This window comes from Motacilla alba, unplaced genomic scaffold (assembly GCF_015832195.1).
Source record: "Motacilla alba alba isolate MOTALB_02 unplaced genomic scaffold, Motacilla_alba_V1.0_pri HiC_scaffold_31, whole genome shotgun sequence".
In the NCBI taxonomy this organism is placed as follows: domain Eukaryota; kingdom Metazoa; phylum Chordata; class Aves; order Passeriformes; family Motacillidae; genus Motacilla; species Motacilla alba.
The window spans coordinates 2,168,716-2,196,455 of NW_024037405.1; the positions used below are offsets into that span (position 1 = coordinate 2,168,716).

The 27,740-nt window shown below is 56.1% G+C and overlaps 2 protein-coding genes and 1 long non-coding RNA gene across 3 annotated transcripts in view; 1 reads left to right on the top strand and 2 right to left on the bottom strand.

The window, feature by feature from the left end:
* LOC119696487 overlaps window positions 1-27,740 on the bottom strand; it is a 1,710,157-nt gene that overhangs the window by 1,557,904 nt on the left and 124,513 nt on the right.
* On the bottom strand, window positions 15,910-18,114 carry LOC119696515. The gene is made up of 2 exons (XR_005255610.1): window positions 17,912-18,114; window positions 15,910-16,929 (listed from the first exon to the last, which is right to left on the bottom strand). It is a non-coding gene; the product is annotated as an uncharacterized LOC119696515 (long non-coding RNA).
* LOC119696500 (zinc finger protein 239-like) lies at window positions 24,983-27,391 on the top strand. Its single transcript, XM_038126247.1, has 3 exons — window positions 24,983-25,104; window positions 25,765-25,830; window positions 26,001-27,391. The coding sequence occupies exons 2-3, from the start codon at window positions 25,809-25,811 to the stop codon at window positions 26,921-26,923; spliced, it is 945 nt and encodes a 314-aa protein (XP_037982175.1). The 5' UTR covers window positions 24,983-25,104; window positions 25,765-25,808; the 3' UTR covers window positions 26,924-27,391.

The window sequence follows — 27,740 nt, forward strand, 5'->3', positions numbered from 1 at the left end:
CCAGGTCTGGCTGGCTTGGCCTCCCAGGGGCCACCTGACAGGTCTGGCTGGTCTTGGGATGTCAAGGGCTGCCTCTCATCAGCTCCTGGAGCACTGGGGCTCCGTGCTTTCCTTGCTATGGGAAAGAACCATCCGTCTTTTCAGATGCCCATTGGCATCTGATGCCCATTGACATCTGCCCTGGCAAGGGCAGCGCTGCAGAGAGACAGCTCTGGCCAGGAGCAGCTCCTGGGCACAGCCCAGCAGGGCTGGGGCACTGCCAGGGCACCTCGGGGACACGGGCAGGGCACAGACACAGCTCACAGGGCTCAGCACTGCCAGGGGCCGTGGCATGTCCCCGAGGAGGCCGGGGCACAGCCACACCTCTGGGGCTGTGTCCCAGAGCCCCAGAGCAGCTGTGCTGTCAGAAAGGGGCCGTGTGACAGCACAGATGGGCTGTGTGACATCACTGAGGGGGCTGCGACATCACAGAGCAAGCTGTGACATCATCAAAGGTGGTTCTGTGACGTCACAATGTGGGTTGTGACATAGAGTATGACATCACAGAGCAGCTGTGTGATGTCACAGAGAAGGCTGTGACGTCGCAGACAAGGCTGGGACATCACAGGGTGGCTGTGTGACATCACAAAGCTGCTCTGTGACATCACATAGCAGCTGAATGACATCACATGGAGGCTGTGTGACAGAACAGAGTGGTTGTGTGACATCACAGGAGTTTGTATGAAATCACAGGTAGCCTGTGACATCACCGGTGGCTGTGTGACATCACAGGTAGCTGTGTGAGGTCACTGGGGAGGTCACTCCACCCCGGTCCCCCCTCACAGCTCCCTCAGAGCAGTCCAACGCTGCTCGTGCACAGCGGGGTCCCCTGTCCCCCCGGGTCCCTCCGCAGCCTCCCCCAGAGGATGTTCCACGAGATCGACCCCAGAGCCTGACACGGGGCCGGGGGGCTGGGGCATGGGGACAGGGAGCCCCCGGCAGCCTCCCCGTGTCCCCCAGGGCCAGAGCCTGGGCCAGGGCTCCTTCACCCTGTTACCAACGAGGGCTGGAGAGCGATTAAAATATCCCCAGCAAGGGATCAGCAAAAACTAGATTTCATATTAAGCGCCAGCACGACCAAGTTCCTTGTCAAGAGTCCCTCTGCTCCTGACTGGACACTTCAGGCACACCAAGGAAACAAAGCAGCACCAAAACCAAACAAAATCCAGGCAATCCAACCAGAAATGAACCCAGAACTGCCCCTCTGTGTGTGTGTGTGTGGGTGTGACATAAGGACAGTGAGGGCAAGGATAAAAGGAATACGGCCCAAAAGCTGAACAGAGCTCAAACCTAACAGGAGTTAACTTATACCTTGACCTTTAATGATCCTTACCAGTTTAGCAAAAGAACAGCATTTAACAGGATTTAACCTAACTTACAACCCCCAACTCAATGATCTCACAGCGGAATAACACTTAACACTATTCAACTTAGCTTACCACTTCTATTAAACTGAACAATTTAGCAAGAGAAGAACTCTTAGCAGCATTTAACTTAGCTTGGACCTCCTGACTTACCTACAGGCCTGACTGACTCAGCTCTGCAAGGCACTCAAGCCCCTCCGAGAGCAGCGTTTCCGCCACATTTGCCCAGCACAGGCACTCGTGTGTGCACACAGACACACAGAGTCAGTGCACGGCAGGGAAATGCTCCCTGTGGAGGCTTTGGCATCTCCCCACGGGCGAAGGCTTGAGCCTGGAGGAGTTGGGGGGATCGGCCCAGGCTCCCTCGTTGTTCGGGGATCCCCGAGTGCAGCAAACGGGAGAGTTCCGGGCTGGGAGAGGCCCCATTCCGAGGGAGTTGCTGGCCCAGGAGAGCTCCCAGGGGCTCCTTTTTGGAGCTGTTTGCAGGGCCCCAGGAGAGGGGCTTTCAGTGCCAGCAATGGTTCATCCTGGCCGGCCTTGGCATCCAGCAGCTTTCTTTGGCAGTGGGAGAACAGGGACCTTGTGCCACTGAGGGAACAAAACCAGTTCCCAGGCTGCTCCTCCAGAAACCAGGAGCTGGCTGGGCCAGCAGCAGTGCCTGGGGCAGCCAGTGTTTGTGATGAGCTGCAGAGGAGCTGAGCCCAGGGGCTGATGGCCGAGGCCGAGCCCCAAGGAGCATTTCTCAGCTGGCAGGGCGGGCTGAGAAGGGGAGGGGGGAATGCAGCAGCACAGGGCCATGGAACCAAGGGAGCACTGTGACACTGCGGGGCCCTGTGAGACCAAGGGAGCACTGGGACACTGCGGGGCCCTGTGAGACCAAGGGAGCACTGGGACACTGCGGGGCCCTGTGAGACCAAGGGAGCACTGGGACACTGCGGGGCCCTGTGAGACCAAGGGAGCACGGTGACACTGCGGGGCCCTGTGAGACCAAGGGAGCACTGTGACACTGCGGGGTCTCATGGTATCCTGGAGAGCACTGGGACATTGCTGGGCCTCATGGAACCAAGGGCACTGTACTGACGCTGTGTGCCTCCATGGAATGTAGGCATCATTGTGACACTGAGAGGCCCCATCAAGTCAAGGCTCCATTGTGACACCGCGGGGCCTCGTGGAACCGTGGAGACCATGATGGCACTTTGGGGTGTCATGGGCCCAAGGGGCTATTGTGACACTGTGGGACCCCCATAGTACCAAGGGTCCATTGTGACATTGCAAGACCTGATGGAACCATGGAAAGACCATGAGGACACTTCAGAGCCTCATGGAACAACCAAGGGACCATTGGGACACTGTGAGGCACCATGGAACCAAGGGGATCCTTGTGGCACCTCTGGAGCCCATGGAGCCAATGGGCCATGGTGACACAGCGGGCTTCATGGACCCAGAGAGCAAGTATGGCTCTGTGGGGCCTGATGGAACCATGGAGACCATTCCCACCTTTCAGGCCTCGAGTCACCAAGGGGCCATTATGACACCTCAGGGCCTCATGGCAGCAAGGGACCATTGGGACACTGTGAGGCCCCTTGGAAGCCAGGGAAGATGGACCAGGTCTGGCTGGCTTGGCCCTCCCAGGGGCCACCTGACAGGTCTGGCTGATCTTGGGATGTCAAGGGCTGCCTCTCATCAGTTCCTGGAGCACTGGGGCTCCGTGCTTTCCTTGCTATGGGAAAGAACCATGCCTCTTTTCAGATGCCCATTGACATCTGATGCCCATTGACATCTGCCCTGGCAAGGGCAGCGCTGCAGAGAGACAGCTCTGGCCAGGAGCAGCTCCTGGGCACAGCCAGCAGGGCTGGGGCACTGCCAGGGCACCTCGGGGACACGGGCAGGGCACAGACACAGCTCACAGGGCTCAGCACTGCCAGGGGCCGTGGCAAGTCCCCGAGGAGGCTGGGGCACAGCCGCACCTCTGGGGCTGTGTCCCAGAGCCCCAGAGCAGCTGTGCTGTCAGAAAGGGGCCGTGTGACAGCACAGATGGGCTGTGTGACATCACTGAGGGGGCTGTGACATCACAGAGCTAGCTGTGACATCATGAAAGGTGGTTCTGTGACATCACAATGTGGGTTGTGACATAGAGTATGATATCACAGAGCAGCTGTGTGATGTCACAGAGAAGGCTGTGACGTCGCAGACAAGGCTGGCACATCACAGGGTGGCTGTGTGACATCACAAAGCTGCTCTGTGACATCACATAGCCGCTGAATGACATCACATGGAGGCTGTGTGACATAACAGAGTGGTTGTGTGACATCACAGGAGTTTGTATGAAATCATAGGTAACCTGTGACATCACAGGTGGCTGTGTGACATCACATGGGCTGTGTGACATCACAGGTGGCTGTGTGACATCACAGGTGACTGTGTGACATCGCTGGGGCTGTGTGACATCACAGGTGGCTGTGTGACATCACAGGGGCTGTGTGAGGTCACTGGGGAGGTCACTCCACCCCGGCCCCCCCTCACAGCTCCCCCAGAGCAGTCCAACGCTGCTCGTGCACAGCGGGGTCCCCTGTCCCCCCCGGTCCCCCCACAGCCTCCCCCAGAGGATGTTCCAAGAGATCGACCCCAGAGCCTGACTCGGGGCTGTCGGGGTGGGGCATGGGGACAGGGACCCCCCGGCAGCGTCCCCGTGTCCCCCAGGGCCAGAGCCTGGGCCAGGGCTCCTTCACCCTGTTACCAACGAGGGCTGGAGAGCGATTAAAAAATCCCCAGCAAGGGATCAGCAAAAACCAGATTTAATATTAAATGCCAGCACGACAAAATTCCTTGTCAAGAGTCCCTCTGCTCCTGACTGGACACTTCAGGCACACCAAGGAAACAAAGCAGCACCAAAACCAAACAAAATCCAGGCAATCCAACCAGAAATGAACCCAGAACTGCCCCTCTGTGTGTGTGTGTGTGTTTGTGTGTGTGTGACATAAGGACGGTGTGGGCAAGGATAAAAGGAATACGGCCCAAAATCTGAACAGGAGCTCAAACCTAACAGAGTTAACTTATACCTTGACCTGAAGTGATCCTTCACAGTTTAGCAAAAGAACAGCATTTAACAGGATTTAACCTAACTTACAACCCCCAACTCAATGATCTCACAGCGGAATAACACTTAACACTATTCAACTTAGCTTACCACTTCTATTAAACTGAACAATTTAGCAAGAGAAGAACTCTTAGCAGCATTTAACTTAGCTTGGACCTCCTGACTTACCTACAGGCCTGACTGACTCAGCTCTGCAAGGCACTCAAGCCCCTCCGAGAGCAGCGTTTCCGCCACATTTGCCCAGCACAGGCACTCGTGTGTGCACACAGACACACAGAGTCAGTGCACGGCAGGGAAATGCTCCCTGTGGAGGCTTTGGCATCTCCCCAGGGGGCGAAGGCTTGAGCCTGGAGGAGTGGGGGCATCAGCCCAGGCTCCCTCGTTGTTCGGGGATCCCCGAGTGCAGCAAACGGGAGAGTTCCCGGCTGGGAGAGGCCCCACTCCGAGGGAGTCGCTGGCCCAGGAGAGCTCCCAGGGGCTCCTTTTGGAGCTGTTTGCAGGGCCCCAGGAGAGGGGCTTCAGTGCCAGCAATGGTTCATCCTGGCCGCCCTTGGCATCAGCAGCTTTCTTTGGCAGTGGGAGAACAGGGACGTTGTGCCACTGAGGGAACAAAACCAGTTCCCAGGGCTGCTCCTCCAGAAACCAGGAGCTGGCTGGGCAGCAGCAGTGCCTGGGGCAGACAGTGTTTGTGATGAGCTGCAGAGGAGCTGAGTCCAGGGGCTGATGGCCGAGGCCGAGCCCCAAGGAGCATTTCTCAGCTGGCAGGGCGGGCTGAGAAGGGGAGGGGGGAATGCAGCAGCACAGGGCCATGGAACCAAGGGAGCACTGTGACACCGCGGGGCCCTGTGACACCAAGGGAGCACTGTGACACTGCGGGGCCCTGTGAGACCAAGGGAGCACTGGGACACTGCGGGGCCCTGTGAGACCAAGGGAGCACTGGGACACTGCAGGGCCCTGTGAGACCAAGGGAGCACTGTGACACTGCGGGGTCTCATGGTATCCTGGAGAGCACTGGGACATTGCTGGGCCTCATGGAACCAAGGGCACTGTACTGACGCTGTGTGGCTCCATGGAATGTAGGCATCATTGTGACACTGAGAGGCCCCATCAAGTCAAGGCTCCATTGTGACACCGCGGGGCCTCGTGGAACCGTGGAGACCATGATGGCACTTTGGGGTGTCATGGGACCAAGGGGCTATTGTGACACTGTGGGACCCCATAGTACCAAGGGTCCATTGTGATATTGCAAGACCTGATGGAACCATGGAAAGACCATAAGGACACTTCAGAGCCTCATGGAACAACCAAGGGACCATTGGGACACTGTGAGGCACCATGGAACCAAGGGGATCCTTGTGGCACCTCTGGAGCCCATGGAACGAAGTGGATCCTTGTGGCACCTCTGGAGCCCATGGAGCCAATGGGCCATGGTGACACAGCGGGGCTTCATGGACCCAGAGAGCAGTATGGCTCTGTGGGGCCTGATGGAACCATGGAGACCATTCCCACCCTTCAGGCCCTCGAGTCACCAAGGGGCCATTATGACACCTCAGGGCCTCATGGCAGCAAGGGACCATTGGGACACTGTGAGGCCCCTTGGAAGCCAGGGAAGATGGACCAGGTCTGGCTGGCTTGGCCTCCCAGGGGCCACCTGACAGGTCTGGCTGATCGTGGGATCAAGGGCTGCCTCTCATCAGCTCCTGGAGCACTGGGGCTCCGTGCTTTCCTTGCTATGGGAAAGAACCATGCCTCTTTTCAGATGCCCATTGGCATCTGATGCCCATTGACATCTGCCCTGGCAAGGGCAGCGCTGCAGAGAGACAGCTCTGGCCAGGAGCAGCTCCTGGGCACAGCCCAGCAGGGCTGGGGCACTGCCAGGGCACCTCGGGGACACGGGCAGGGCACAGACACAGCTCACAGGGCTCAGCACTGCCAGGGGCCGTGGCATGTCCCCGAGGAGGCTGGGGCACAGCCGCACCTCTGGGGCTGTGTCCCAGAGCCCCAGAGCAGCTGTGCTGTCAGAAAGGGGCCGTGTGACAGCACAGATGGGCTGTGTGACATCACTGAGGGGGCTGTGACATCACAGAGCTAGCTGTGACATCATCAGAGGTGGTTCTGTGACGTCACAATGTGGGTTGTGACATAGAGTATGACATCACAGAGCAGCTGTGTGATGTCACAGAGAAGGCTGTGACGTCGCAGACAAGGCTGGGACATCACAGGGTGGCTGTGTGACATCACAAAGCTGCTCTGTGACATCACATAGCAGCTGAATGACATCACATGGAGGCTGTGTGACAGAACAGAGTGGTTGTGTGACATCACAGGAGTTTGTATGAAATCACAGGTAGCCTCTGACATCACAGGTGGCTGTGTGACATCACAGGGGCTGTGTGACATCACAGGTGGCTGTGTGACATCACAGGTGACTGTGTGACATCGCTGGGGCTCTGTGACATCACAGGAGCTGTGTGAGGTCACTGGGGAGGTCACTCCACCCCGGCCCCCCCTCACAGCTCCCCCAGAGCAGTCCAACGCTGCTCGTGCACAGCGGGGTCCCCTGTCCCCCCGGGTCCCCCCACAGCCTCCCCCAGAGGATGTTCCACAAGATCGACCCCAGAGCCTGACTCGGGGCTGTCGGGGTGGGGCATGGGGACAGGGACCCCCCGGCAGCGTCCCCGTGTCCCCCAGGGCCAGAGCCTGGGCCAGGGCTCCTTCACCCTGTTACCAACGAGGGCTGGAGAGCGATTAAAAAATCCCCAGCAAGGGATGAGCAAAAACCAGATTTCATATTAAATGCCAGCACGACAAAATTCCTTGTCAAGAGTCCCTCTGCTCCTGACTGGACACTTCAGGCACACCAAGGAAACAAAGCAGCACCAAAACCAAACAAAATCCAGGCAATCCAACCAGAAATGAACCCAGAACTGCCCCTCTGTGTGTGTGTGTGTGTGTGTGTTTTGTGTGTGTGTGACATAAGGACGGTGAGGGCAAGGATAAAAGGAATACGGCCCAAAAGCTGAACAGAGCTCAAACTTAACAGGACTTAACTTATACCTTGACCTGAAGTGATCCTTCACAGTTTAGCAAAAGAACAGCATTTAACAGGATTTAACCTAACTTACAACCCCCAACTCAATGATCTCACAGCGGAATAACACTTAACACTATTCAACTTAGCTTACCACTTCTATTAAACTGAACAATTTAGCAAGAGAACAACTCTTAGCAGCATTTAACTTAGCTTGGACCTCCTGACTTACCTACAGGCCTGACTGACTCAGCTCTGCAAGGCACTCAAGCCCCTCCGAGAGCAGCGTTTCCGCCACATTTGCCCAGCACAGGCACTCGTGTGTGCACACAGACACACAGAGTCAGTGCACGGCAGGGAAATGCTCCCTGTGGAGGCTTTGGCATCTCCCCAGGGGGCGAAGGTTTGAGCCTGGAGGAGTGGGGGGATCGGCCCAGGCTCCCTCGTTGTTCGGGGATCCCCGAGGGCAGCAAACGGGAGAGTTCCCGGCTGGGAGAGGCCCCACTCCGAGGGAGTCGCTGGCCCAGGAGAGCTCCCAGGGGCTCCTTTTGGAGCTGTTTGCAGGGCCCCAGGAGAGGGGCTTCAGTGCCAGCAATGGTTCATCCTGGCCGGCCTTGGCATCAGCAGCTTTCTTTGGCAGTGGGAGAACAGGGACGTTGTGCCACTGAGGGAACAAAACCAGTTCCAAGGGCTGCTCCTCCAGAAACCAGGAGCTGGCTGGGCAGCAGCAGTGCCTGGGGCAGACAGTGTTTGTGATGAGCTGCAGAGGAGCTGAGCCCAGGGGCTGATGGCCGAGGCCGAGCCCCAAGGAGCATTTCTCAGCTGGCAGGGCGGCCTGAGAAGGGGAGGGGGGAATGCAGCAGCACAGGGCCATGGAACCAAGGGAGCACTGTGACACTGCGGGGCCCTGTGAGACCAAGGGAGCACTGTGACACTGCGGGGCCCTGTGAGACCAAGGGAGCACTGTGACACTGCGGGGCCCTGTGAGACCAAGGGAGCACTGGGACACTGCGGGGCCCTGTGAGACCAAGGGAGCACTGGGACACTGCGGGGCCCTGTGAGACCAAGGGAGCACTGTGACACTGCGGGGTCTCATGGAATCCTGGAGAGCACTGGGACATTGCTGGGCCTGATGGAACCAAGGGCACTGTACTGACGCTGTGTGGCTCGATGGAATGTAGGCATCATTGTGACACTGAGAGGCCCCGTCAAGTCAAGGGTCCATTGTGACACCGCGGGGCCTCGTGGAACCGTGGAGACCATGATGGCACTTTGGGGTGTCATGGGCCCAAGGGGCTATTGTGACACTGTGGGACCCCATGGTGCCAAAGGTCCATTGTGACATTGCAAGGCCTGATGGAACCATGCAGAGACCATTAGGACACTTCAGACCCTCATGGAACAACCAAGGGACCATTGTGGCACTGTGAGGCACCATGGAACCAAGGGGATCCTTGTGGCCCCTCTGGAGCCCAGGGAGCCAATGGGCCATGGTGACACAGCGGGGCTTCATGGACCCAGAGACCAGTATGGCTCTGTGGGGCCTGATGGAACCATGGAGACCATTCCCACCCTTCAGGGCCTCGAGTCACCAAGGAGCCATTATGACACCTCAGGGCCTCATGGCAGCAAGGGACCATTGGGACACTGTGAGGCCCCACGGAGCCCAGGGAAGATGGACCAGGTCTGGCTGGCTTGGCCTCCCAGGGGCCACCTGACAGGTCTGGCTGATCTTGGGATGTCAAGGGCTTCCTCTCATCAGCTCCTGGAGCACTGGGGTCCGTGCTTTCCTTGCTATGGGAAAGAACCATGCCTCTTTTCAGATGCCCATTGGCATCTGATGCCCATTGACATCTGCCCTGGCAAGGGCAGCGCTGCAGAGAGACAGCTCTGGCCAGGAGCAGCTCCTGGGCACAGCCCAGCAGGGCTGGGGCACTGCCAGGGCACCTCGGGGACACGGGCAGGGCACAGACACAGCTCACAGGGCTCAGCACTGCCAGGGGCCGTGGCATGTCCCCGAGGAGGCTGGGGCACAGCCGCACCTCTGGGGCTGTGTCCCAGAGCCCAGGAGCAGCTGTGCTGTCAGAAAGGGGCCATGTGACAGCACAGATGGGCGGTGTGACATCACTGAGGGGGCTGCAACATCACAGAGCAAACTGTGACATCATCAAAGGTGGTTCTGTGACATCACAATGTGGGTTGTGACATAGAGTATGACATCACAGAGCAGCTGTGTGATGTCACAGAGAAGGCTGTGACGTCGCAGACAAGGCTGGCACATCACAGGGTGGCTGTGTGACATCACAAAGCTGCTCTGTGACATCACATAGCCGCTGAATGACATCACATGGAGGCTGTGTGACATAACAGAGTGGTTGTGTGACATCACAGGAGTTTGTATGAAATCACAGGTAGCCTCTGACATCAAAGGTGGCTGTGTGACATGACAGGTGGCTGTGTGACATCACAGGGGCTGTGTGAGGTCACTGGGGAGGTCACTCCACCCCGGTCCCCCCTCACAGCTCCCCCAGAGCAGTCCAACGCTGCTCGTGCACAGCGGGGTCCCCTGTCCCCCCGGGTCCCCCCACAGCCTCCTACAGAGGATGTTCCGCCAGATCGACCCCAGAGCCTGACACGGGGCCGGGGGGCTGGGGCATGGGGACAGGGACCCCCCGGCAGCGTCCCAGTGTCCCCCAAGGCCAGAGCCTGGGCCAGGGCTCCTTCACCCTGTTACCAACGAGGGCTGGAGAGCGATTAAAAAATCCCCAGCAAGGGATCAGCAAAAACCAGATTTAATATTAAGCGCCAGCACGACCAAGTTCCTTGTCAAGAGTCCCTCTGCTCCTGACTGGACACTTCAGGCACACCAAGGAAACAAAGCAGCAACAAAACCAAACAAAATCCAGGCAATCCAACCAGAAATGAACCCAGAACTGCCCCTCTGTTTGTGTGTGTGTGTGTGTGTGTGTGTGTGTGTGTGTGATATAAGGACAGTGAGGGAAAGGATAAAAGGAATACGGCCCAAAAGCTGAACAGAGCTCAAACTTAACAGGACTTAACCTATACCTTGACCAGAACTGATCCTTCCCAGTTTAGCAAAAGAACAGCATTTAACAGGATTTAACCTAACTTACAACCCCCAACTCAATGATCTCACAGCGGAATAACACTTAACACTATTCAACTTAGCTTACCACTTCTATTAAACTGAACAATTTAGCAAGAGAACAACTCTTAGCAGCATTTAACTTAGCTTGGACCTCCTGACTTACTGTTGTGGTTTGAGAGGAAGTGAGTTTTTGGAGGTGGTGGTCAAACCAATAGGTGCTCAGATGTGAATATTGGCACCTGGTTTGGCCACTGAGGATATTGGATACGCCTCTGAGAACACAGGGGTAAAAGCAAGGAACTCCCAGGGGAATACTCTCTCTTGGTTCCGGTGGATGGAGAGGTCAGACCTCCCCTGCCCGGCTGCGGGCTGGGGGGGGAGGTGAAGCCACAAGGCCGGAGGGAGGTAGGCCGGAGCCTTGGGCAGAGAAAGGGAGGTGAAGGCCCCTGGCCCCGGCAGGACAAGAGTGAGTTCCCCACAGATTATGGAAGGGTGGAATAACTCTGAGAGGCATCGGGCAGCCCCCCTTTCTCAGGAGGGAGAGAGAGGGAGAGAGCTGCCAGTGCTACCTTGAAATTTGATAGCACTGGCCTGGCCGAGAAGGAGAAGGGAGGGCGGTGAGAAGAGTGCCCGGCAGAGCCAGCGTGGGAGTTCTGGACGAGTAGAGACTGTGATTTTAACCCTTCTGTGGGATGATGGAAACCTTGCAAATGCTGATCTTCCGGGAGTTGAAGGAGAAGAGAGACAGGGATAAAATAAGAGGAAATGCGCAAGTGTGATGCAAGCTGTGAGGGTGAAGAAGGAGCGAGAGAAGTTGAGAAGAATTCTAGGTGGGAGGAGATGATGGAGTGGCTTTTGGCTGGACTTTTCTTGTATGGCCATGGACAGAACCTTTCCTGGAATACAGAGACTGCATTTTAGGGGGAGGCGATGGCTTGGTGCCAAAGGAGTGATGTGAGTGGAGACGACAGGTGAGGAGGTGATGGTGCTCTCAAGACCCCTCGGCCCCAGGGGGTGAAATATTGGGGGGAACTAGTGTCCCAAAAAGGTGAGAGACTGTCGTTTTCTCCTGGAACTGGGCGAAGCATCCTTGAAAAGGGGAAACCCTAAAAGCAGCTCTGGTCCATGTGCAGTGGTGAGAGCACTGAACATGGAAGGAAGAAGTCACGAAGGTGGTGCTGAGTGACGTGGAAACACAACTGGACTCGGCTGTGTTTCCAGGGGAAGCCTGTGGCGCAAGAGGGACTCCTCTCTCCTTGATGAAATGAGAGGTGATTGTCGAAGGGTGGAGATGGACTGAGTTGATTATTTGAAGGGTGATGGACTGGTAAAAATCTAAGGTTTTGTTTTATGCTGTGGGAAAATGAGTGGGGGGAGGAGAAATGTTTTGAAGGTTTCCATTTTGCTCTCTGTGTGTGTTCATTTTATTATAGTTTTGAGATAATAAAGTTTTTTTCTTCTTGGTTCACAAGTGGAGGCCTGCTTTGCTCTGTCTCTGATCGCATCTCACAGCAGATACCAGGGAGAATATGTCCTCATGGGGACACTGGCATTGCACCAGCGCCAAACCATGACAGGTGGTCAGGATGAACCATTGCTGGCACTGAAGCCCCTCTCCTGGGGCCCTGCAAACAGCTCCAAAAGGAGCCCCTGGGAGCTCTCCTGGGCCAGCGACTCCCTCGGAGTGGGGCCTCTCCCAGCCGGGAACTCTCCCGTTTGCTGCACTCGGGCATCCCCGAACAACGAGGGAGCCTGGGCCGATCCCCCCACTCCTCCAGGCTCAAGCCTTCGCCCCCTGGGGAGATGCCAAAGCCTCCACAGGGAGCATTTCCCTGCCGTGCACTGACTCTGTGTGTCTGTGTGCACACACGAGTGCCTGTGCTGGGCAAATGTGGCGGAAACGCTGCTCTCCGAGGGGCTTGAGTGCCTTGCAGAGCTGAGTCAGTCAGGCCTGTAGGTAAGTCAGGAGGTCCAAGCTAAGTTAAATGCTGCTAAGAGTTCTTCTCTTGCTAAATTGTTCAGTTTAATAGAAGTGGTAAGCTAAGTTGAATAGTGTTAAGTGTTATTCCACTGTTAGATCATTGAGTTGTAGGTTGTAAGTTAGGTTAAATCCTGTTAAATGCTGTTCTTTTGCTAAACTGGGAAGGATCAGTTCTGGTCAAGGTATAAAGTCCTGTTAAGTTTGAGCTCTGTTCAGCTTTTGGGCCGTATTCCTTTTATCCTTGCCCTCACTGTCCTTATGTCACACACACACACACACACACACAGAGGGGCAGTTCTGGGTTCATTTCTGGTTGGATTGCCTGGATTTTGTTTGGTTTTGGTGCTGCTTTGTTTCCTTGGTGTGCTTGAAGTGTCCAGTCAGGAGCAGAGGGACTCTTGACAAGGAACTTGGTCGTGCTGGCGCTTAATATTAAATCTGGTTTTTGCTGATCCCTTGCTGGGGATTTTTTAATCGCTCTCCAGCCCTCGTTGGTAACAGGGTGAAGGAGCCCTGGCCCAGGCTCTGGCCCTGGGGGACACGGGACACTGCCGGGGGGTCCCTGTCCCCCTGCCCCAGCCCCCCGGCCCCGTGTCAGGCTCTGGGGTCGATCTCGTGGAACATCCTCTGTAGGAGGCTGCGGGGGGACCCGGGGGGACAGGGGACCCCGCTGTGCACGAGCAGCGTTGGACTGCTCTGGGGGAGCTGTGAGGGGGGGCCGGGGTGGAGTGACCTCCCCAGTGACCTCACACAGCCCCTGTGATGTCACACAGCACCTGTGATGTCACACCGCCTCCTGTGAAGTAACACAGCCCCTGTGATGTCACACAGCCACCTGTGATGTCATACAGACACCTGTGATGTCACAGCCCCAGCGCTGTCACACAGCCACCTGTGATGTCACACAGCCCCTGTGATGTCACAGAGCCACCTGTGATGTCAGAGGCTACCTGTGATTTCATACAAACTCCTGTGATGTCACACAACCATTCTGTTATGTCACACAGCCTCCATGTGATGTCATTCAGCTGCTATGTGATGTCACAGAGCAGCTTTGTGATGTCACACAGCCACCCTGTGATGTCCCAGCCTTGTCTGCGACGTCACAGCCTTCTCTGTGACATCACACAGCTGCTCTGTGATGTCATACTCTATGTCACAACCCACATTGTGACGTCACAGAACCACCTCTGATGATGTCACAGCTAGCTCTGTGATGTCACAGCCCCCTCAGTGATGTCACACAGCCCATCTGTGCTGTCACACGGCCCCTTTCTGACAGCACAGCTGCTCTGGGGCTCTGGGACACAGCCTCAGAGGTGCGGCTGTGCCCCAGCCTCCTCGGGGACATGCCACGGCCCCTGGCAGTGCTGAGCCCTGTGAGCTGTGTCTGTGCCCTGCCCGTGTCCCCGAGGTGCCCTGGCAGTGCCCCAGCCCTGCTGGGCTGTGCCCAGGAGCTGCTCCTGGCCAGAGCTGTCTCTCTGCAGCGCTGCCCTTGCCAGGGCAGATGTCAATGGGCATCTGAAAAGAGGCATGGTTCTTTCCCAGAGCAAGGAAAGCACGGAGCCCCAGTGCTCCAGGAGCTGATGAGAGGCAGCCCTTGACATCCCAAGATCAGCCAGACCTGTCAGGTGGCCCCTGGGAGGCCAAGCCAGCCAGACCTGGTCCATCTTCCCTGGGCTCCAAGGAGCCCCACAGTGTCCCAATGGTCCCTTGCTGTGTCGTGGTTTGAGAGGAAGTGAGTTTTTGGGAGGTGGTGGTGGTCAAACCAATAGGTTCTCAGATTTGGATATTGGCACCTGCTTTGACCATTGAGGATACGGATAGGACTCTGAGAACACAGGGGTTAAAAGCGAGGAACTCCCAGGGGAACACTCTCTCTTGGTTCCGGTGGATGGAGAGGTCAGACCTGCCCTGCCCAGCTTCGGGCTAGGCGGAGGAGGCGAAGCCACGAGGCCGAGGGAGGTAGGCCGAAGCCTTGGGCAGAGACAGGAGGCGATGGCTTGGATAAGAGTGAGTCCTCCACAGATTATGGAAGGGTGGAAGAACTCGGAGAGGCACTGGGCAGCCCCCCCTTCCTCAGGAGAGAGAGAGAAAGAGAGAGGTGCCAGTGCTATCTTGAAAATTGATAGCACCAGCCTGGTCGAGGAAGAGAAGAGGGGCAGCAAGGGAAGAGTGCCCGGCGCGGGGCCAGTGTGGGAGTTCGGGATGAGACTGTGATTTTAACCCTTCTGTGGGACGATGGAAACGTTGCAAATGCTGATCCTTCGGGAGTTGAAGGAGGAGAGAGACGGATAAGAAGAAATGCGCAAGTGTGATGCAGAGTTGTGCAAGTGAAGAAGGACTGGAAGAAGTTGAGAAAAATCCTAGGTGGAGGAGATGATGAAGTGGCTTTTGGCTGGACTTTTCTTGTATAGCCATGGACAGAATCTTTCCTATAATACAGAGACTGCATTTTAGGGGGAGGCGGATGGCTTGGTGCCAAAGGAGTGATGTGAGCGGAGACGACAGGTGAGGAGGTGATGGTGCTCTCGAGACCCCTCGGCCGCAGGGGGTGAAATATTGGGGGGGACTGGTGTCCCGAAAAGGTGAGAGACTGTCGTTTTCTCCTGGAACTGGGCGAAGCATCCTTGAAAAGGGAACCCTAAAAGCAGCTCTGGTCCATGTGCAGTGGTGAGAGCACTGAACATGGAAGGAAGAAGTCACGAAGGTGATTGCTGAGTGACGGGGAAACACAGCTGGACTCGGCCGTGTTTTCCAGGGGAATTTGCCTGTGGTGGTGCAAGGGGGCTCGTCTCTCCTTGATGAAATGAGAAGTGATTGTCGGAAGGGTGGAGATGGACTGAGTTGATTATCTGAAGGGTGATGGACTGGGTAAAGGTCTAAGGTTTTGTGTTATTCTGTGAGAAATTGAGTGGGGGGAGGAGAAAGGTTTAAAAGGTTTCCATTCTGCTCTGTGTGTTAATTTTATTGTAGTTATATGATAATAAAGTTGGTTTTTTTCCCTTTGTTTACAAGTAGAGGCCTGCTTTGCTCTGTCTCTGATCGCATCTCACAGCAGACACCAGGGAAGAATAGGTTTTCATGGGGGCACTGGCATTGGGCCAGCGTCAAACCATGACAGGCTGCATGGTGATGAGGTTATTTCTCTTCTCACTGGGCCTCCTTTTTTCAGAGCTGATCAGTGTCTGATGGAATGAACAGGTGACTGCTTGGAATTGTTGCTGATAAAACATAGGCATATCTTCATTATCACCTTAGTAGAACAAAAAGCACACTCAAGAGAACTCCAAGTTAATTACTATTAATACCGAACATAACTGGATCCATAAAAAACTGGAATAGAACATTGTTCAAACTTAGTAATACTGAAACTGAACAGAAATAAAATCGACCAAAATTCACTTCATGAAACTTAGCCTTATTCAATTTAACAGAACGTAACTGAGCATTACAATGTTGGGCCTTAATTTACAGAATTAAAATGAACATCCTTAAAAGTTACGGATATGACATGATGTAACTTTGTCTAAGGTTTTATTAACACAAAAAGACAACTGAAAGGTGAATGAGCCATAAGTGAAATAACAGCATGATGGTGTACTGGAGGGATTAAAGTTGTAACAAGCACATTAGAATTATAAGTAAATCGGTGATGAGAAAAACCCATGGTAACTGCAAATTCCATGGAAACAGAAATTCGGTAAGACTTTTTAAAGTGCAGGGTTACTAGAAAATAAATATATAATGTGAAATTTAGCGTATTGCTGAACACCCCAACAGCTTTTTGTGATGGCTTCTGGCATCATTTTATATGGCAAATTTGTTAGCATTCTTGTTAAAGAGATCAGACCATGTCAGAATTTGATAGGTAATGAGGCGCTGCATTTACCGCTTTTCAATCTCTCCAGTCACTGTAAAACTATATAAAACAACCAGAATTTAGCCAGAAAACAAAATAGGCTTAAAAATCCCTGTACCAACACGCTGTCAAGGCACACAGACACAGCAGGAAAGGCTCCATCCAACAGAGGCAGTCAGAAGCGGCTCCGCGCCGGAGCGGGGCCTGTGCCGCCCACAGGGAAGAGGGAAGGCCTTGGCAAAAGGGGAACTCTGGGGAGAGCAGAGGACATCTAAACGACAGTAACACAACTATACATCAACAAAGCTTCTCTCAATATCCACACAATGTCCATCCCTTAACTGCGAGAGCCAGCCATCGCATGATCCATCTCCAGCAGCAGGGCCCTGCGGCCGTGAATCCAGCCCGCCGCTGGGCTCGCCCGGCTCGGCCGCAGTCGCTGCGGGCTGTGCAGACAATGATTGGCTTTGGGGCAGCTGGGCAATTTTGGGGGGTTTGTGGATTCTGGGGGGTTTTATTGGTGCTTTGAGGGGGGGTGTTTTTCTGGGAGAGTTTGGGGGTTTATTGAATTTTTCTGGTTTAATTTCAGGGGGTTTTACTGGGATTCTGTAGGGATTTTGTGGGATTCTCTGGAAATTTTGGGGTGATTTTATTGGAATTTCTGGGGCATTTGGGTCAGTTTATAGGTATTTTGTGGGTATTTAGATGGATACTATGGAGGTCTGGGTTTTTTGAGGAATTTTTGGGGTTTTTTTGGTGGGATATGGGGGAGTTTTTGGGGTGTTGCCAGGATTTCTTTGGGTCTTAGGAGAATTTTGTGGGGCTTCTTGTGGTTTTGGGGACAGTTTTGGAGGAATTTGTGGGTTTAATCAGGATTTTGAGGGGTTTGTTTGGACTTCAAGAGATTTTGTGGGCTTTTATTGGGATTCTAGGATGTTCTAATGGGATTTTGTGAGATTTAATTGGGATTTTGTGGGTCTTATTGGGACTTTTGGGGCTTTTAAGGAGATTTTGGTGCCTCTCACATCTTCCCCAAACCTGGGGACAACCCCAAAGCCCCCTCAGACCACTCAATGGCCCCTGAAATCCCCTAAAAATTTCAATAATCCCCCCCCCAAAAAAAACTCCAGAGAATTCCACAAAATCTCAGTGAAACCCACCCAAATTAAAAAATACTCCCCAAAATTCCAACAATTCCCCCAAAAAACCAACCCCCCACAAAACCCCAATAAAATCCCTCAAAATCCAAAACCCCCCAAATCCACAAGCCCCCAAAACCCTAATATTTCTCTCCAAAAACCCAATAGTTCCCCCCTAAACAGCAACATTCCCTAAACCCCAAAAAAATCCACCCCAGGATCCCAAAAAACCCTCCCAAAATCCCTACAAAATCCCCAAAAAAGCCCCACAAAATCCCCCCACACTCACTAGGGCCACTTCAGGGGGCTCTTGGAGCTTTTTAGGGAGGGGGCACCATGGGAGACCCTCCCAAAAACAGGGAGTGGGGGGAGCCCCTGTTGTGCCCCATGCGCATGAAACCCCTGGACTCCGGTTCAGGGCAGGCCTGGGACCCCCCGGGACCCCCAAATCTCCCCCAGGATGCCTCCATGAGCCCCCTAGGGTTGGCCAAGGACCACCCTGGACCCCCAAAGCCCCCCCAGAGTCCCCTGAGAGCCCCCAGGCCCCAATCCGGCCCAGCCCAGAATGTCCCCTGAGACCCCTCAGAGCCTTCCCAAGACCCCTCCCCAAGGCCCCCCCCCATCCCTTCTCAAGACCCCACCCAGGAGCCTTCCAGGACCCCCGAGACCCCTCCCCAAAACCCCCCAAAACTGCCTCAAGACCCCCCAGAACCTCCCAAGACCCTGCTATGACCCCTCCCCAAAAGCCCCTCAGACCCTCCCATGACCCCCCTCTGGAGACCCCTCCTAGGACCCGTCCACACCCCCTCAGATCCCCCCACAGTGCCCCAAGAGCCCTCCCCAGACCCTCCCTGACACCTCCAGGAGCCCTGAGTATGCCCCCGCCCGAGGCCCCTCCCCAGACTCCCCACACCCCGCCACAAACCCCTCCAGGAGCCTTCCAGGACCCCCCAGACCCCTCCCCAGACCCCTCTGCGAACCCACCGCAGACCCCCTGAGACCCCTCCAAGCCCCCTCCCCAGATCCCCCCAGACTCCCCCAGGACCCCCAGACCCCCTCAACATCCCCCAAGGACCCCCCAGAGACCCCCCAGGTCCCTCCCCGATCCCCCCCGGTCCCCTCTCAGGCCGCTCCCGTCGCGGCCGCCTCAGCAGCTCCCGGGGCGCTCCGGCCTCTCCCAGCGCCGCCCCCGCTCTCTGCAGCGCCTCCCGCGGGCCCCGCCCCACACCGGGGGGTTCCGGCCCGGCGGGGAGGGGGCGCCGCCTCCGGCTCGTTTTGATTGGCTGGAGCGGCGCGGCGGAGGCGGGCGTTGCTGAGGGGGGGCGCGCGGTGATTGGTTGGTTCGGGGCGGGGCGCGCCGCTATTGGCTGGGGGAGCCCGCGCGCGCGGCTGCGGCGGGAGCTGAGGTGCGGCCGGGGGAAAGGGCGTGCGGGGTTTGGAGCGGTGTGAGGAGTAGTTGGGGAATTTTGGGGGGATCGAGGGGAAATATGGGGTGTGCGGTGGGTTTGGGGGCACTGAGGGGCTCTGAGGGGGTTTTGGTGGGTCTGCGCGGGCTTTAGGGATCTTTGAGGGGAGCTTGAGAGGGATCTGGAGCGTTCTCAGGCGGGTTTAGGCGGATCTGAGGGGATTTTCCGAGGCTCGTGAGAGGAACTGGGGGGTGCTGAGGGGATCTGGCTGCTTTTGGGATGGGTCTTGGGGGAATTTGGGGGAGTCTTAGCGGTTTTCATCGGGTTTGGGGGGGATTGAGGTTTCTGAGGGGGTTTTGGAGCAGTGTGATGGGATTTGGGGGGGTCTCAGGTGAGTCTGGGGTCAATTTTTGGGAGAACTGGGGGGGGGGGGGTCTGACGGTCCTGGGGAGGTTTTGGGGGTCCAGGATGGTCCTGGGCCAACCTTAGGTGGAGTCTGGGGGGTTTGGGGTTCCTGGAGGGGTCCTGGGGGAAGATTTGGGGGTCCCGGGGGGGGGTCCCGGGGGAGATTTGGGGGTCCCAAGGGTTCCCAGGCCCACCCTGAACCGGGGTCTGGGGGTTTCGGGGGGGGGCACAGCAGGGGTTCCCCCCACTCCCCCGTTTTTGGGGGTCTCCCAAGGTGCCCCCTCCCCAAAAAGCTCCGAGGGCCCCCTGAAGCGGCTCCTGTTCCACCGGCCGGTGCCCCTGAGCCAGGACGGCCCCAGGGAGCGTGGGGGGATTCTGGGGGGTTTGAGAGGGAATTTGGGGTTTTGAGAGGGATTTTGGGGCAGGTTTTTTTGGCCTTTGGACGATTTTTATGTGAGTTTAGCGGGAATTATTGGGTTTTTAGGGAGAAATATTTGGTTTAGGTGGGGTTGCAGGATTTTTGAGGGTTTTGTGGATTTTGCAGGGTTTTGGATTTGGAGGGATTTTTTTAGGATTTAGGTTTTTTTTTGGGGGGGGGGGATTATTGGAATTTCTGGGAGTTTTTTTAAATTTCGGTGAGTTCCCCTGGGATTTTGTGAGATTCTCTGGGGACTTTGGAGGGTTTTATTGGAATTTTTGGGGTTTTTTTTGTGGAATTTGGGGCTGTCCCCAGGTGTGGGGAAGATGTGAGGCACCAGAATCTCCTTAAAAGCCCCAAAAGTCCCAATAAAATCCACAAAATCTCAATTAAATCTCACAAAATCCCATTAGAACATCCTAGAATCCAAATAAAAGCCCACAAAATCTTTTGCAATCCCAGCAACCCCCAAAATCCTGATTAAAACCAGCAAATCCCCCAAAACCATAAAAAGTCCAACAAAATCCCGCCCAAGACCCAAAGAAATCCTGGCAACACCCAAAATACTCCACAAAACCCCCCAAATCTCACAAAAAATCCCCAAAAACCCCAAACTCCCAGAGAATCCCACTAATTGCCCTCAAAATTCCAATACAATGCCCCAAAATCTCCTAAAAATTCCAAGAAAACCCCCAGAATTTCTAGGAATCCCCCAAAATCCCCACAAAATCCCAGTAAAACTCCCTGAAAATCAAAAAAAGCCCCCCAGAAATTTCAATAAACCCCCAAACACCCCCAGAAAAACTCCCCCAAAGCACCAATAAAACCCCCAGAATCCACAACCCCCCGAAATTGCCCAGCTGCCCCAAAGGCAATCATTGTCTGCACAGCCCGCAGCGATTGCCCCTCAACTCCCAGCACAATGGCCCGAGGCCAAGCGAGCCCCAAATGGCCGAGCCCTGCCGAGCCCTCCCTGCTCCCTCCCAGTCCCGCCCGGGCCCGTCCGGGGCCGCGGCCAAAACTGCCCGGAGCGAGCGCGGAGGGCCCGGAGCGAGCGCGGAGCCGCTGCCGGGCTCGGCCTCAGGCTCGGCCCCTCGGGGGCATTTTGGGCCGGGCGGGGCAGCTTTAGGCTGGGCTTCAGCTCCCGCCAGGGATCCCCAGCCTGTGCGGGGGCATTTGAGGCCCCTTTGGCTGAATTTCGGCCCAATCTGGTGGGCTTGAGGCGGGATTTGGGATCCCTTTGGATGATATTACACCCATGTGGGTGAATTTAATCCTGGCTGAGTGATTTTAGGTCTTTGGTTTTGGTGATTTTGGGCTCATTTGAGTAGTTTTTTTGCTTCTTTAGGTAACTTTACACCAAGCGAAGTCATTTAGGATGACTTTAGGTCCTCTTGTGTTGGTTTCAGGCACGTGTTGGTGATTTTAGGTCAATTTAGGTGATTTCTGGCAGAACCGGATGAATTTGAGGCTCATTCGGGAGATTTGAGGCTGAAGCAGGTACGTGCAGCGTGGATTTTAGGCTCATTTTGGAGATTTAAGGGTGATTTTAGGCCATTGTGAGGGAGGTGTAAACCAGTTTGGGCAATTCTAGGTGCCTTTGGTTGGATTTTAGACCCCTTGGATAATTTAAATCCTCTTTGGCTGACTTTAGGCCACAGCTGGCTAATTTCAGCTGCATTTGAGGCCCTTTTGGGTGATTTGAAGCCAAACCGGGCCCTTTTGGAGCCGCGCGTCCCCTTGGCCCCGGCCCTTTCCCCTCACGGTTCCCGCCCTTTCCTTGCCCCCTTTCCCCTCAGGGTTGGGCCTTGGGGAACGGGGAGGAGGAGGAGGGAGGGAGGAAGAGGCCGAGCGGCAGCAGGAAGAGCAGGAGAAGGGGACAGAAGGAATCTGGTGCCTCTGGCGCTGCCTGAAGTGGCCGCAGCCCCGGGAGCATCGCCCCCCGTGCCGCAGGTGCCCGGGCAGGGGGAGCTGGGCCCAAATCTGCCGGGGGGTGCCTGGCTTTGGGGTTTTTTGGGGGGGATGTTTGGAGCTGGCAGGGCTGCAAAGCCGAGCCGCAGATGGCCCTCGGGGGGACACGGGGGGTCCCCGGGAGGTGTTTTTGGGGTGTCCTGGGGCCAGCAGTGGCTGCTCCCGGTATGAGCCCAGTTGGTCCCCGTGTGCTTCCAGTTTCCTCGGCACTCCCAGGATGAGTCAGGTCATTCCCCCTCTCTCCCTGCAGGATCCCTGTTGCTCCCAGTATGAGCCCAGTCATTACCTATGATGATGCAATTTGCGCCCAGCAAGGTCCCAGTTCTGCCACTTTCATCCAGTGTGTTCCCTGTTCTCCCAATTCTCTCCTAGCATAGTCCTAGTCACTCCCAGTAGGATCCCAGTCACCACCTGTATGGTCTCAGACACTCCCTGTATATCCCAGGTGCCCTGCACATGCTCGTAGTCATTGCCAGGCACTCCCAGTTACCTCAGCGTGGTTCACTTGCCCCCAGTTTTCTCCCAGTTGCTCCCAGTTCCTCTAATGATGTTCCCAGTTGGCTCCCAGCATGGGCCTGGTCACTCCCAGTAACCCCCAGTCAGGTCCAGTCACACCCACTGTAATCCCAGTATGACTGTAGCCACTCCCAGTATGATCCCAATCACTCCCAGTGTGATGCCAGTGCCCCCAGTGTGATCCCAGTTGCTTCCTGTGTCTTCCAGTATATCCAAGTCACCCCAGCATGCTCCCAGTCACTCCCACTTCGTCCCAGTTGCTTTCAGCACAATTCCAGTTGCTCACAGCCACTCCCGGTCAATCCCAGTATGATTCCAGTCACTCTCAATGTGATCCCAGTGTAAACCAGTATGGACTCAGCTGCTCTCACTGTGATCCCTGTGTTATGCCAGTGTGATCCCAGCATAATTCCAGTTGTTCCCAGTTCTTCCCATTATGATCCCAGTTGCTCCAAGAGTAGTCCCAGTCCCTCTCAGCAGGGTCCCGGTCGTGCCCAGTTGCCTCCAGGGTAGATTCAGATTCCCCAAGCATTGTCCCAGTTGACCCCAGCATGATCCCAGCTGTTCCCAGTGTGGTTCCAGTCCCCCCAGTATGGTGAGAGAACCTCCCAGTATGTTTAAGTTACCTCAGAATGATCCCAGTCTTTCCCAGTTACTCCCAGTTTCCTCTAGCATGATCCCAGTTCTGGCAGTTCTGCAAAGTGTGGTCCCAGTTACCCCAGTTGTGGTCTCAGTCCTCTCAGCATGGTTCCAGCACCTCTCAGCTGATCCCAGTTGCTGATCCCAATGTGTCCACGTTTTCCTCCCAACATGGGCCCAGTAGCTCCCAGTAACAACCCCCAGTAAGGTTCCATTCACATCCACTCTAATCCCAGTATGATCCCAGTTACTCGCAGTGTGATGCCAGTGCCCCCAGTGTGATCCCTGTTGCTTCCAGCATGGTCCCACTCACTCCCAGTTGCCCCCAGGTTGGTCCCAGTTCTCCCCAGCATGGTCCCAGTTGTTCCTAGGGTGGTTCCAGTCCCCCCAGGATGGTCACAGACACTCCCAGTATATCCCAGTTGCCCCCAGCATGTCTGCAGTCATTTCCAGGCACTGCCAGTGGCCCCAGTAAGGTGTCAGTGATCCCAGTGTGATCCCCCAGTCATGCCCAGAATATCCCAGTGTCCTCCAGCGTGCATCCAGTCCTTCCCAGTTGCTCCAGTTTGCTTGCAGCATGATCCCAGTTTCTCTCAGCTGCTCCCAGTAGCCCAAAGTGTGATCCCAGTCGCTCGGTTTCAACCCCAGGATGATCCCAGGAAGCTCCAGTTTGATCCCAGTCACATGGCAGCCCTCCCAGTGTGGTCCCAGTATAATGCCAGTTGCTTCCAGTCTCTCCCAGTATGGTCCCAGCTGCCTCCAGCATGGTTCCAGTTGCTTCCTGGATCAAGCCAGTCAGTCCCAGTCTGATGCCATTTGCTCCCAGCGTGCTCCCAGTTGCTCCCAGCCAGGCCCAGTGTGGGGGATGATGTGCAGGGTGTGTTCCCAGTCACTCTCAGATCCTCCCAGTGTCAGTCCAGTCCCTCCCAGTGTGATCCAAATGTGAGCCCAGTGTGCTCCCAGTCGCTGCCAGTATGAACCAGTTGTGCTCCACATGGTTCCAGTTGCTCTCTTGCACCCTCACTGTCGTTCCAGTCACTCCCAGTGTAGCCCAGTTCCCTGCAGCATGTTCCCAGTCAGTCCCAGTTTGTTCCAGTAGGATCCCATTTGCTGCCAAGCACTCCCAGTCAGCCTCAGTGTAGTGGCACTGACTGCCAGGATGATCCCAGTCACCTCCAGCATGATCCCAGTATAAGCCCAGTTATTTCCAGTCACCCCCAGCATGCAGCCAGTCACTCCCAGTTGCTCCCAGTCACTCCCAGTTGCTCACAGCTGCTCCCAGTAACTCTCAGCATAATCCCAGTCACTCCCAGTATATCCCTTTTGCCCTGACCATGGTCTCAATTGCCCCCATAGGCTCCTGCTCACTCCCAGTATGATCCCAGTCTGATGTCACCACAAACCCAGTCCAGTCCCAGTCACTCCCAGTATGATCCCAATTTGATGTCAGCACAAACCCAGTGCAGTCCCAGTCACTCCCAGTACGATCCCAGTTTGATCCCAGTGCAGCCCAGTCCCTCGCAGTGCTGCCAGTGCTGGGGTCCCGCAGCCCTCTGTGCGTTCCCCGCTGCCGGAGGTGCCGAGAGGAGCCCCAAGGGCTGGCAGTGCCCGGGCAGGGTCCCCAGCCTGGCCCAGTTTGGATGTGCAGCCCCCAGTTTTCCCAGTTTGCCTCTGCTCTTGCCCGGGCCGGGTTCCCCCGCCCGCAGCGGCTGCGAGCAGCCGAGAGCCCCGCGCTGCCCGTGCCGAGCTGTGCCGGCTCCATCGCCGCTCCTGGCGCGGCTGCGAGGGCTCCGGGAACGGGGCAGCGAGGGTGTGGCTGCTGCTGGGGAGGAGGAGGAGGAGGGAAGGGAGGGAAGAAGGAGGAGAAGGAGGTGGGCATAAGGCAGAGGAGGAGGAGGAAGAGGGGTTGGGGGAGGAGGAGGTGGAAGAGGGGGAGGGGGGGGGGGGGGGAGGAGGAGGAGGAGGTCGGGATAAGACAGAGGAGGCGGAGGAGGGGGGACGGAAGAGGAGGAGCGGGAGGAAGAGGAGGGGCAAAGGCGGATCAAAGAAAGCAGAAGGATCCACGCGGTTGAGCTCTTTCTGAATTTGCAGCCCTCAGCTGTGGGATCATCGCCCCCCATCCCGCAGGTGAGCGGGGAGGGGGAGCTCGGCCCAGATATCCCGGGGGGATCCCTGGGTTGGGTTTTTGGGGGGATGTTTGGAGAATGCAGCAGTCCAAGGCTGAGCGGGAAAGGCCCCTTGGGGGGACATTGGGGGGTGCCGGTGGCGGCTGCCGGCAGAGGCAGCCTGGAGGAGCAGAGCCCTGTGTCCGCCAGGAGCCCAAAGTGGGGAGCCCAGAGAGGGGGGAGCGGCGCCATTGGCGGGAGCCTCAAGAGCCCGGAGAGGGGCAGGGGGGACTCCTTGGAGCCCCTGCAGCCCAAAGCAGAGAGTGAGGGGAGAAGGGAGCCCAAAAGGGAGCCCAGAAAGCCCCGGCATCCCTGCATGGGGAGAGCGGAGAGGGGGGAGCTTTTGGGATTGCTGGGACTGCCAGCAGCCTGGGGAGGGCAGGCACCCAGGAGAAGGGGGACCCCCAATCCAGGTGTGACCCCAGCAGCTGGGACAGGGGGAACTCCCGAACACCAGAGGGGAGGGAGCAGGGACGGGGAACTCCTGGGAGGCTTTTCCAGGGCTGAATCCTGGTGTGGGGGAGGTTTTTCTGGAGCCCAGATGTCCGGTGACTTGTAGAGCTGAACTTGGGCAGAGGGACGTTCAAACTCACCGTGCTCATCCCCTGTTTGCCCTAAGCAGGATTTCCCATTGCCAAGCCCTGGGAGGCTGTGAGGAAGAGGAAGATGCCCCGGGACACGCAGGCAGGTGAGGAGGAAGTCAGTGCCCCTTTGCCCCTGTGTCCTGCTCCATCTCCCAGCCCAGCACGGCCCCGGCTGCAGCACAGCCCCTGTGCCGGGGACGCCCTGGGGCATCTCCTTGCCCTTGCCTGTGGCCCGGAGGCAAATGCCATCCTCTGCTTGTCCTTCCTCCGCCAGAGCAGGAGCTGAGGCTGGAGAGCAGGGAGGACAAATCCCCGGGGCAGAAGCTCGTGGCGGAGGCCGTTTGGAGCGGCTCCACGGCGCAGGAAGGCAACGGGGAGGAAAAGGCCCCGAGATGCTGCACGAGGAGGGGCTGCAAAGGCAGATGGCGGCGATCTGAGGGGGAAAGACCCAGCCTGGGCCGGGAAGGCGGCCGGAGATGGAGCCAGAGCTCGGAGCTGGTGCTCCATGAGCAGCCCCATGATGGAGAGAAGCCCCACACGTGCATGGAGTGTGGGAAGAGCTTCAGGTGGAGCTCTAAGCTGATCAGGCACCAGAGGATCCACACTGGGGAACGGCCCTACGAGTGTGATCAGTGCAGGAAGAGGTTTAAGACCAGCTCTGGTCTTGTCAGGCACCAGCGCACGCACACAGAGGAGAGGCCCTTCCGCTGCCCCGACTGCGGGCAGGGCTTCAGGGACAACGCTGATCTTGTCGTGCACCGGCGCATCCACACTGGGGAGAGGCCCCACAAGTGTGGGGAGTGTGGGAAGAGCTTCAGCCAGAGCTCCACCCTGATCCAGCACCAGAGGATCCACACTGGAGAACGGCCTTACAAGTGTGGGGAGTGTGGGAAGAGCTTCAGCCAGCATTCCAACCTGATTGTCCACCAAAAGATCCACACTGGGGAGAGGCCCTACGAGTGTGATCAATGCAGGAAGAGGTTTCAGATCAGCTCCCATCTCCTCCGGCACTATCAGAGTCACACAGAGGAGAGGCCCTTCTGCTGCCCCGACTGCGGGAAGGGATTCAGGCGCAACTCCACCCTCATCAGGCACCGGCGCATCCACACTGGGGAGAGGCCCTACGAGTGTCCCCAGTGTGGGAAGAGCTTCTCACAACACTCTGCCTTGACCCGACACCAACGGAGGCACCGGTAAGGGGAGCCCTGCGAGTGCCCCGAGTGCGGGAAGAGCTTCGTGCGCTGCTCCAGCTCCATCCCCCGCTGGAGGAGCCACGCTGGGCACAGCCCTGGTGACCCACATTCCCTGTGATCCATGCTGGGAACACACCTGCCTGCTTCTCCTCTTGGTTTGGCCTTGATATCTTTCTCTTCTCCATCTCTTTGCCCTCCAAAAGCCAAGCGGGATGGATCTGTCACCTCAAAACCACTCAAATCCCTCTGAAAACAACTGAATTTTAACCCATGAAGGCTCAATCCCACCTCAAGTTGCTTCTTCCCTCCTCAAAAAACCTCAATCCCACACCAAACTCAGTCCATTCCACAGCCACCAGGGTGGGATGGGGTTGGGAGGGGATTGGGAGCAGTGGGATCCCAGTTTGGAGCAGGGGTGGGGATTGTGTGGGGCTGGCTGGGTGGGATGGGTTTGACAGCAAATAAAACTTTGAGAGTTTCTGATTTCTGTGCCGTTCATTCTCAGTCAGCTCTGTTTGCAGAGTGCCGCCTTCTCAGCTGATGAAATTCCTATAAAAATCCCATTTTTTAAATCATCCAACCCAAACAATCCAAAAACCAATATCCAAATAAAACCACACACCCACAATTATTTTTTAAAAATTTTTTTTTTTTTTAGAGTACTCAAGGTTGTTGGTAAAGCTTAGTGGTTTGGATAAAATGGATGAGAAATTATAGTGGTGTTTGGTTTTGTGTTTAGTGTATTTGTGATATGAATTATTTTACTAGCGTGTGTTAGATTGTATGTTTGTTTTTTTAATATTTTTTTTCCAAAGTATATT

What these genes read in the sequence shown, in the direction of transcription:
- LOC119696500 (XM_038126247.1), top strand. Translation starts at nt 25,809, where the DNA reads ATGCCCCGGGACACGCAGGCAG. An exon ending in GCCCCGGGACACGCAGGCAG is followed by an intron (nt 25,831 to 26,000) that starts GTGAGGAGGAAG and finishes TTCCTCCGCCAG; the next exon opens with AGCAGGAGCTGAGGCTGGAG.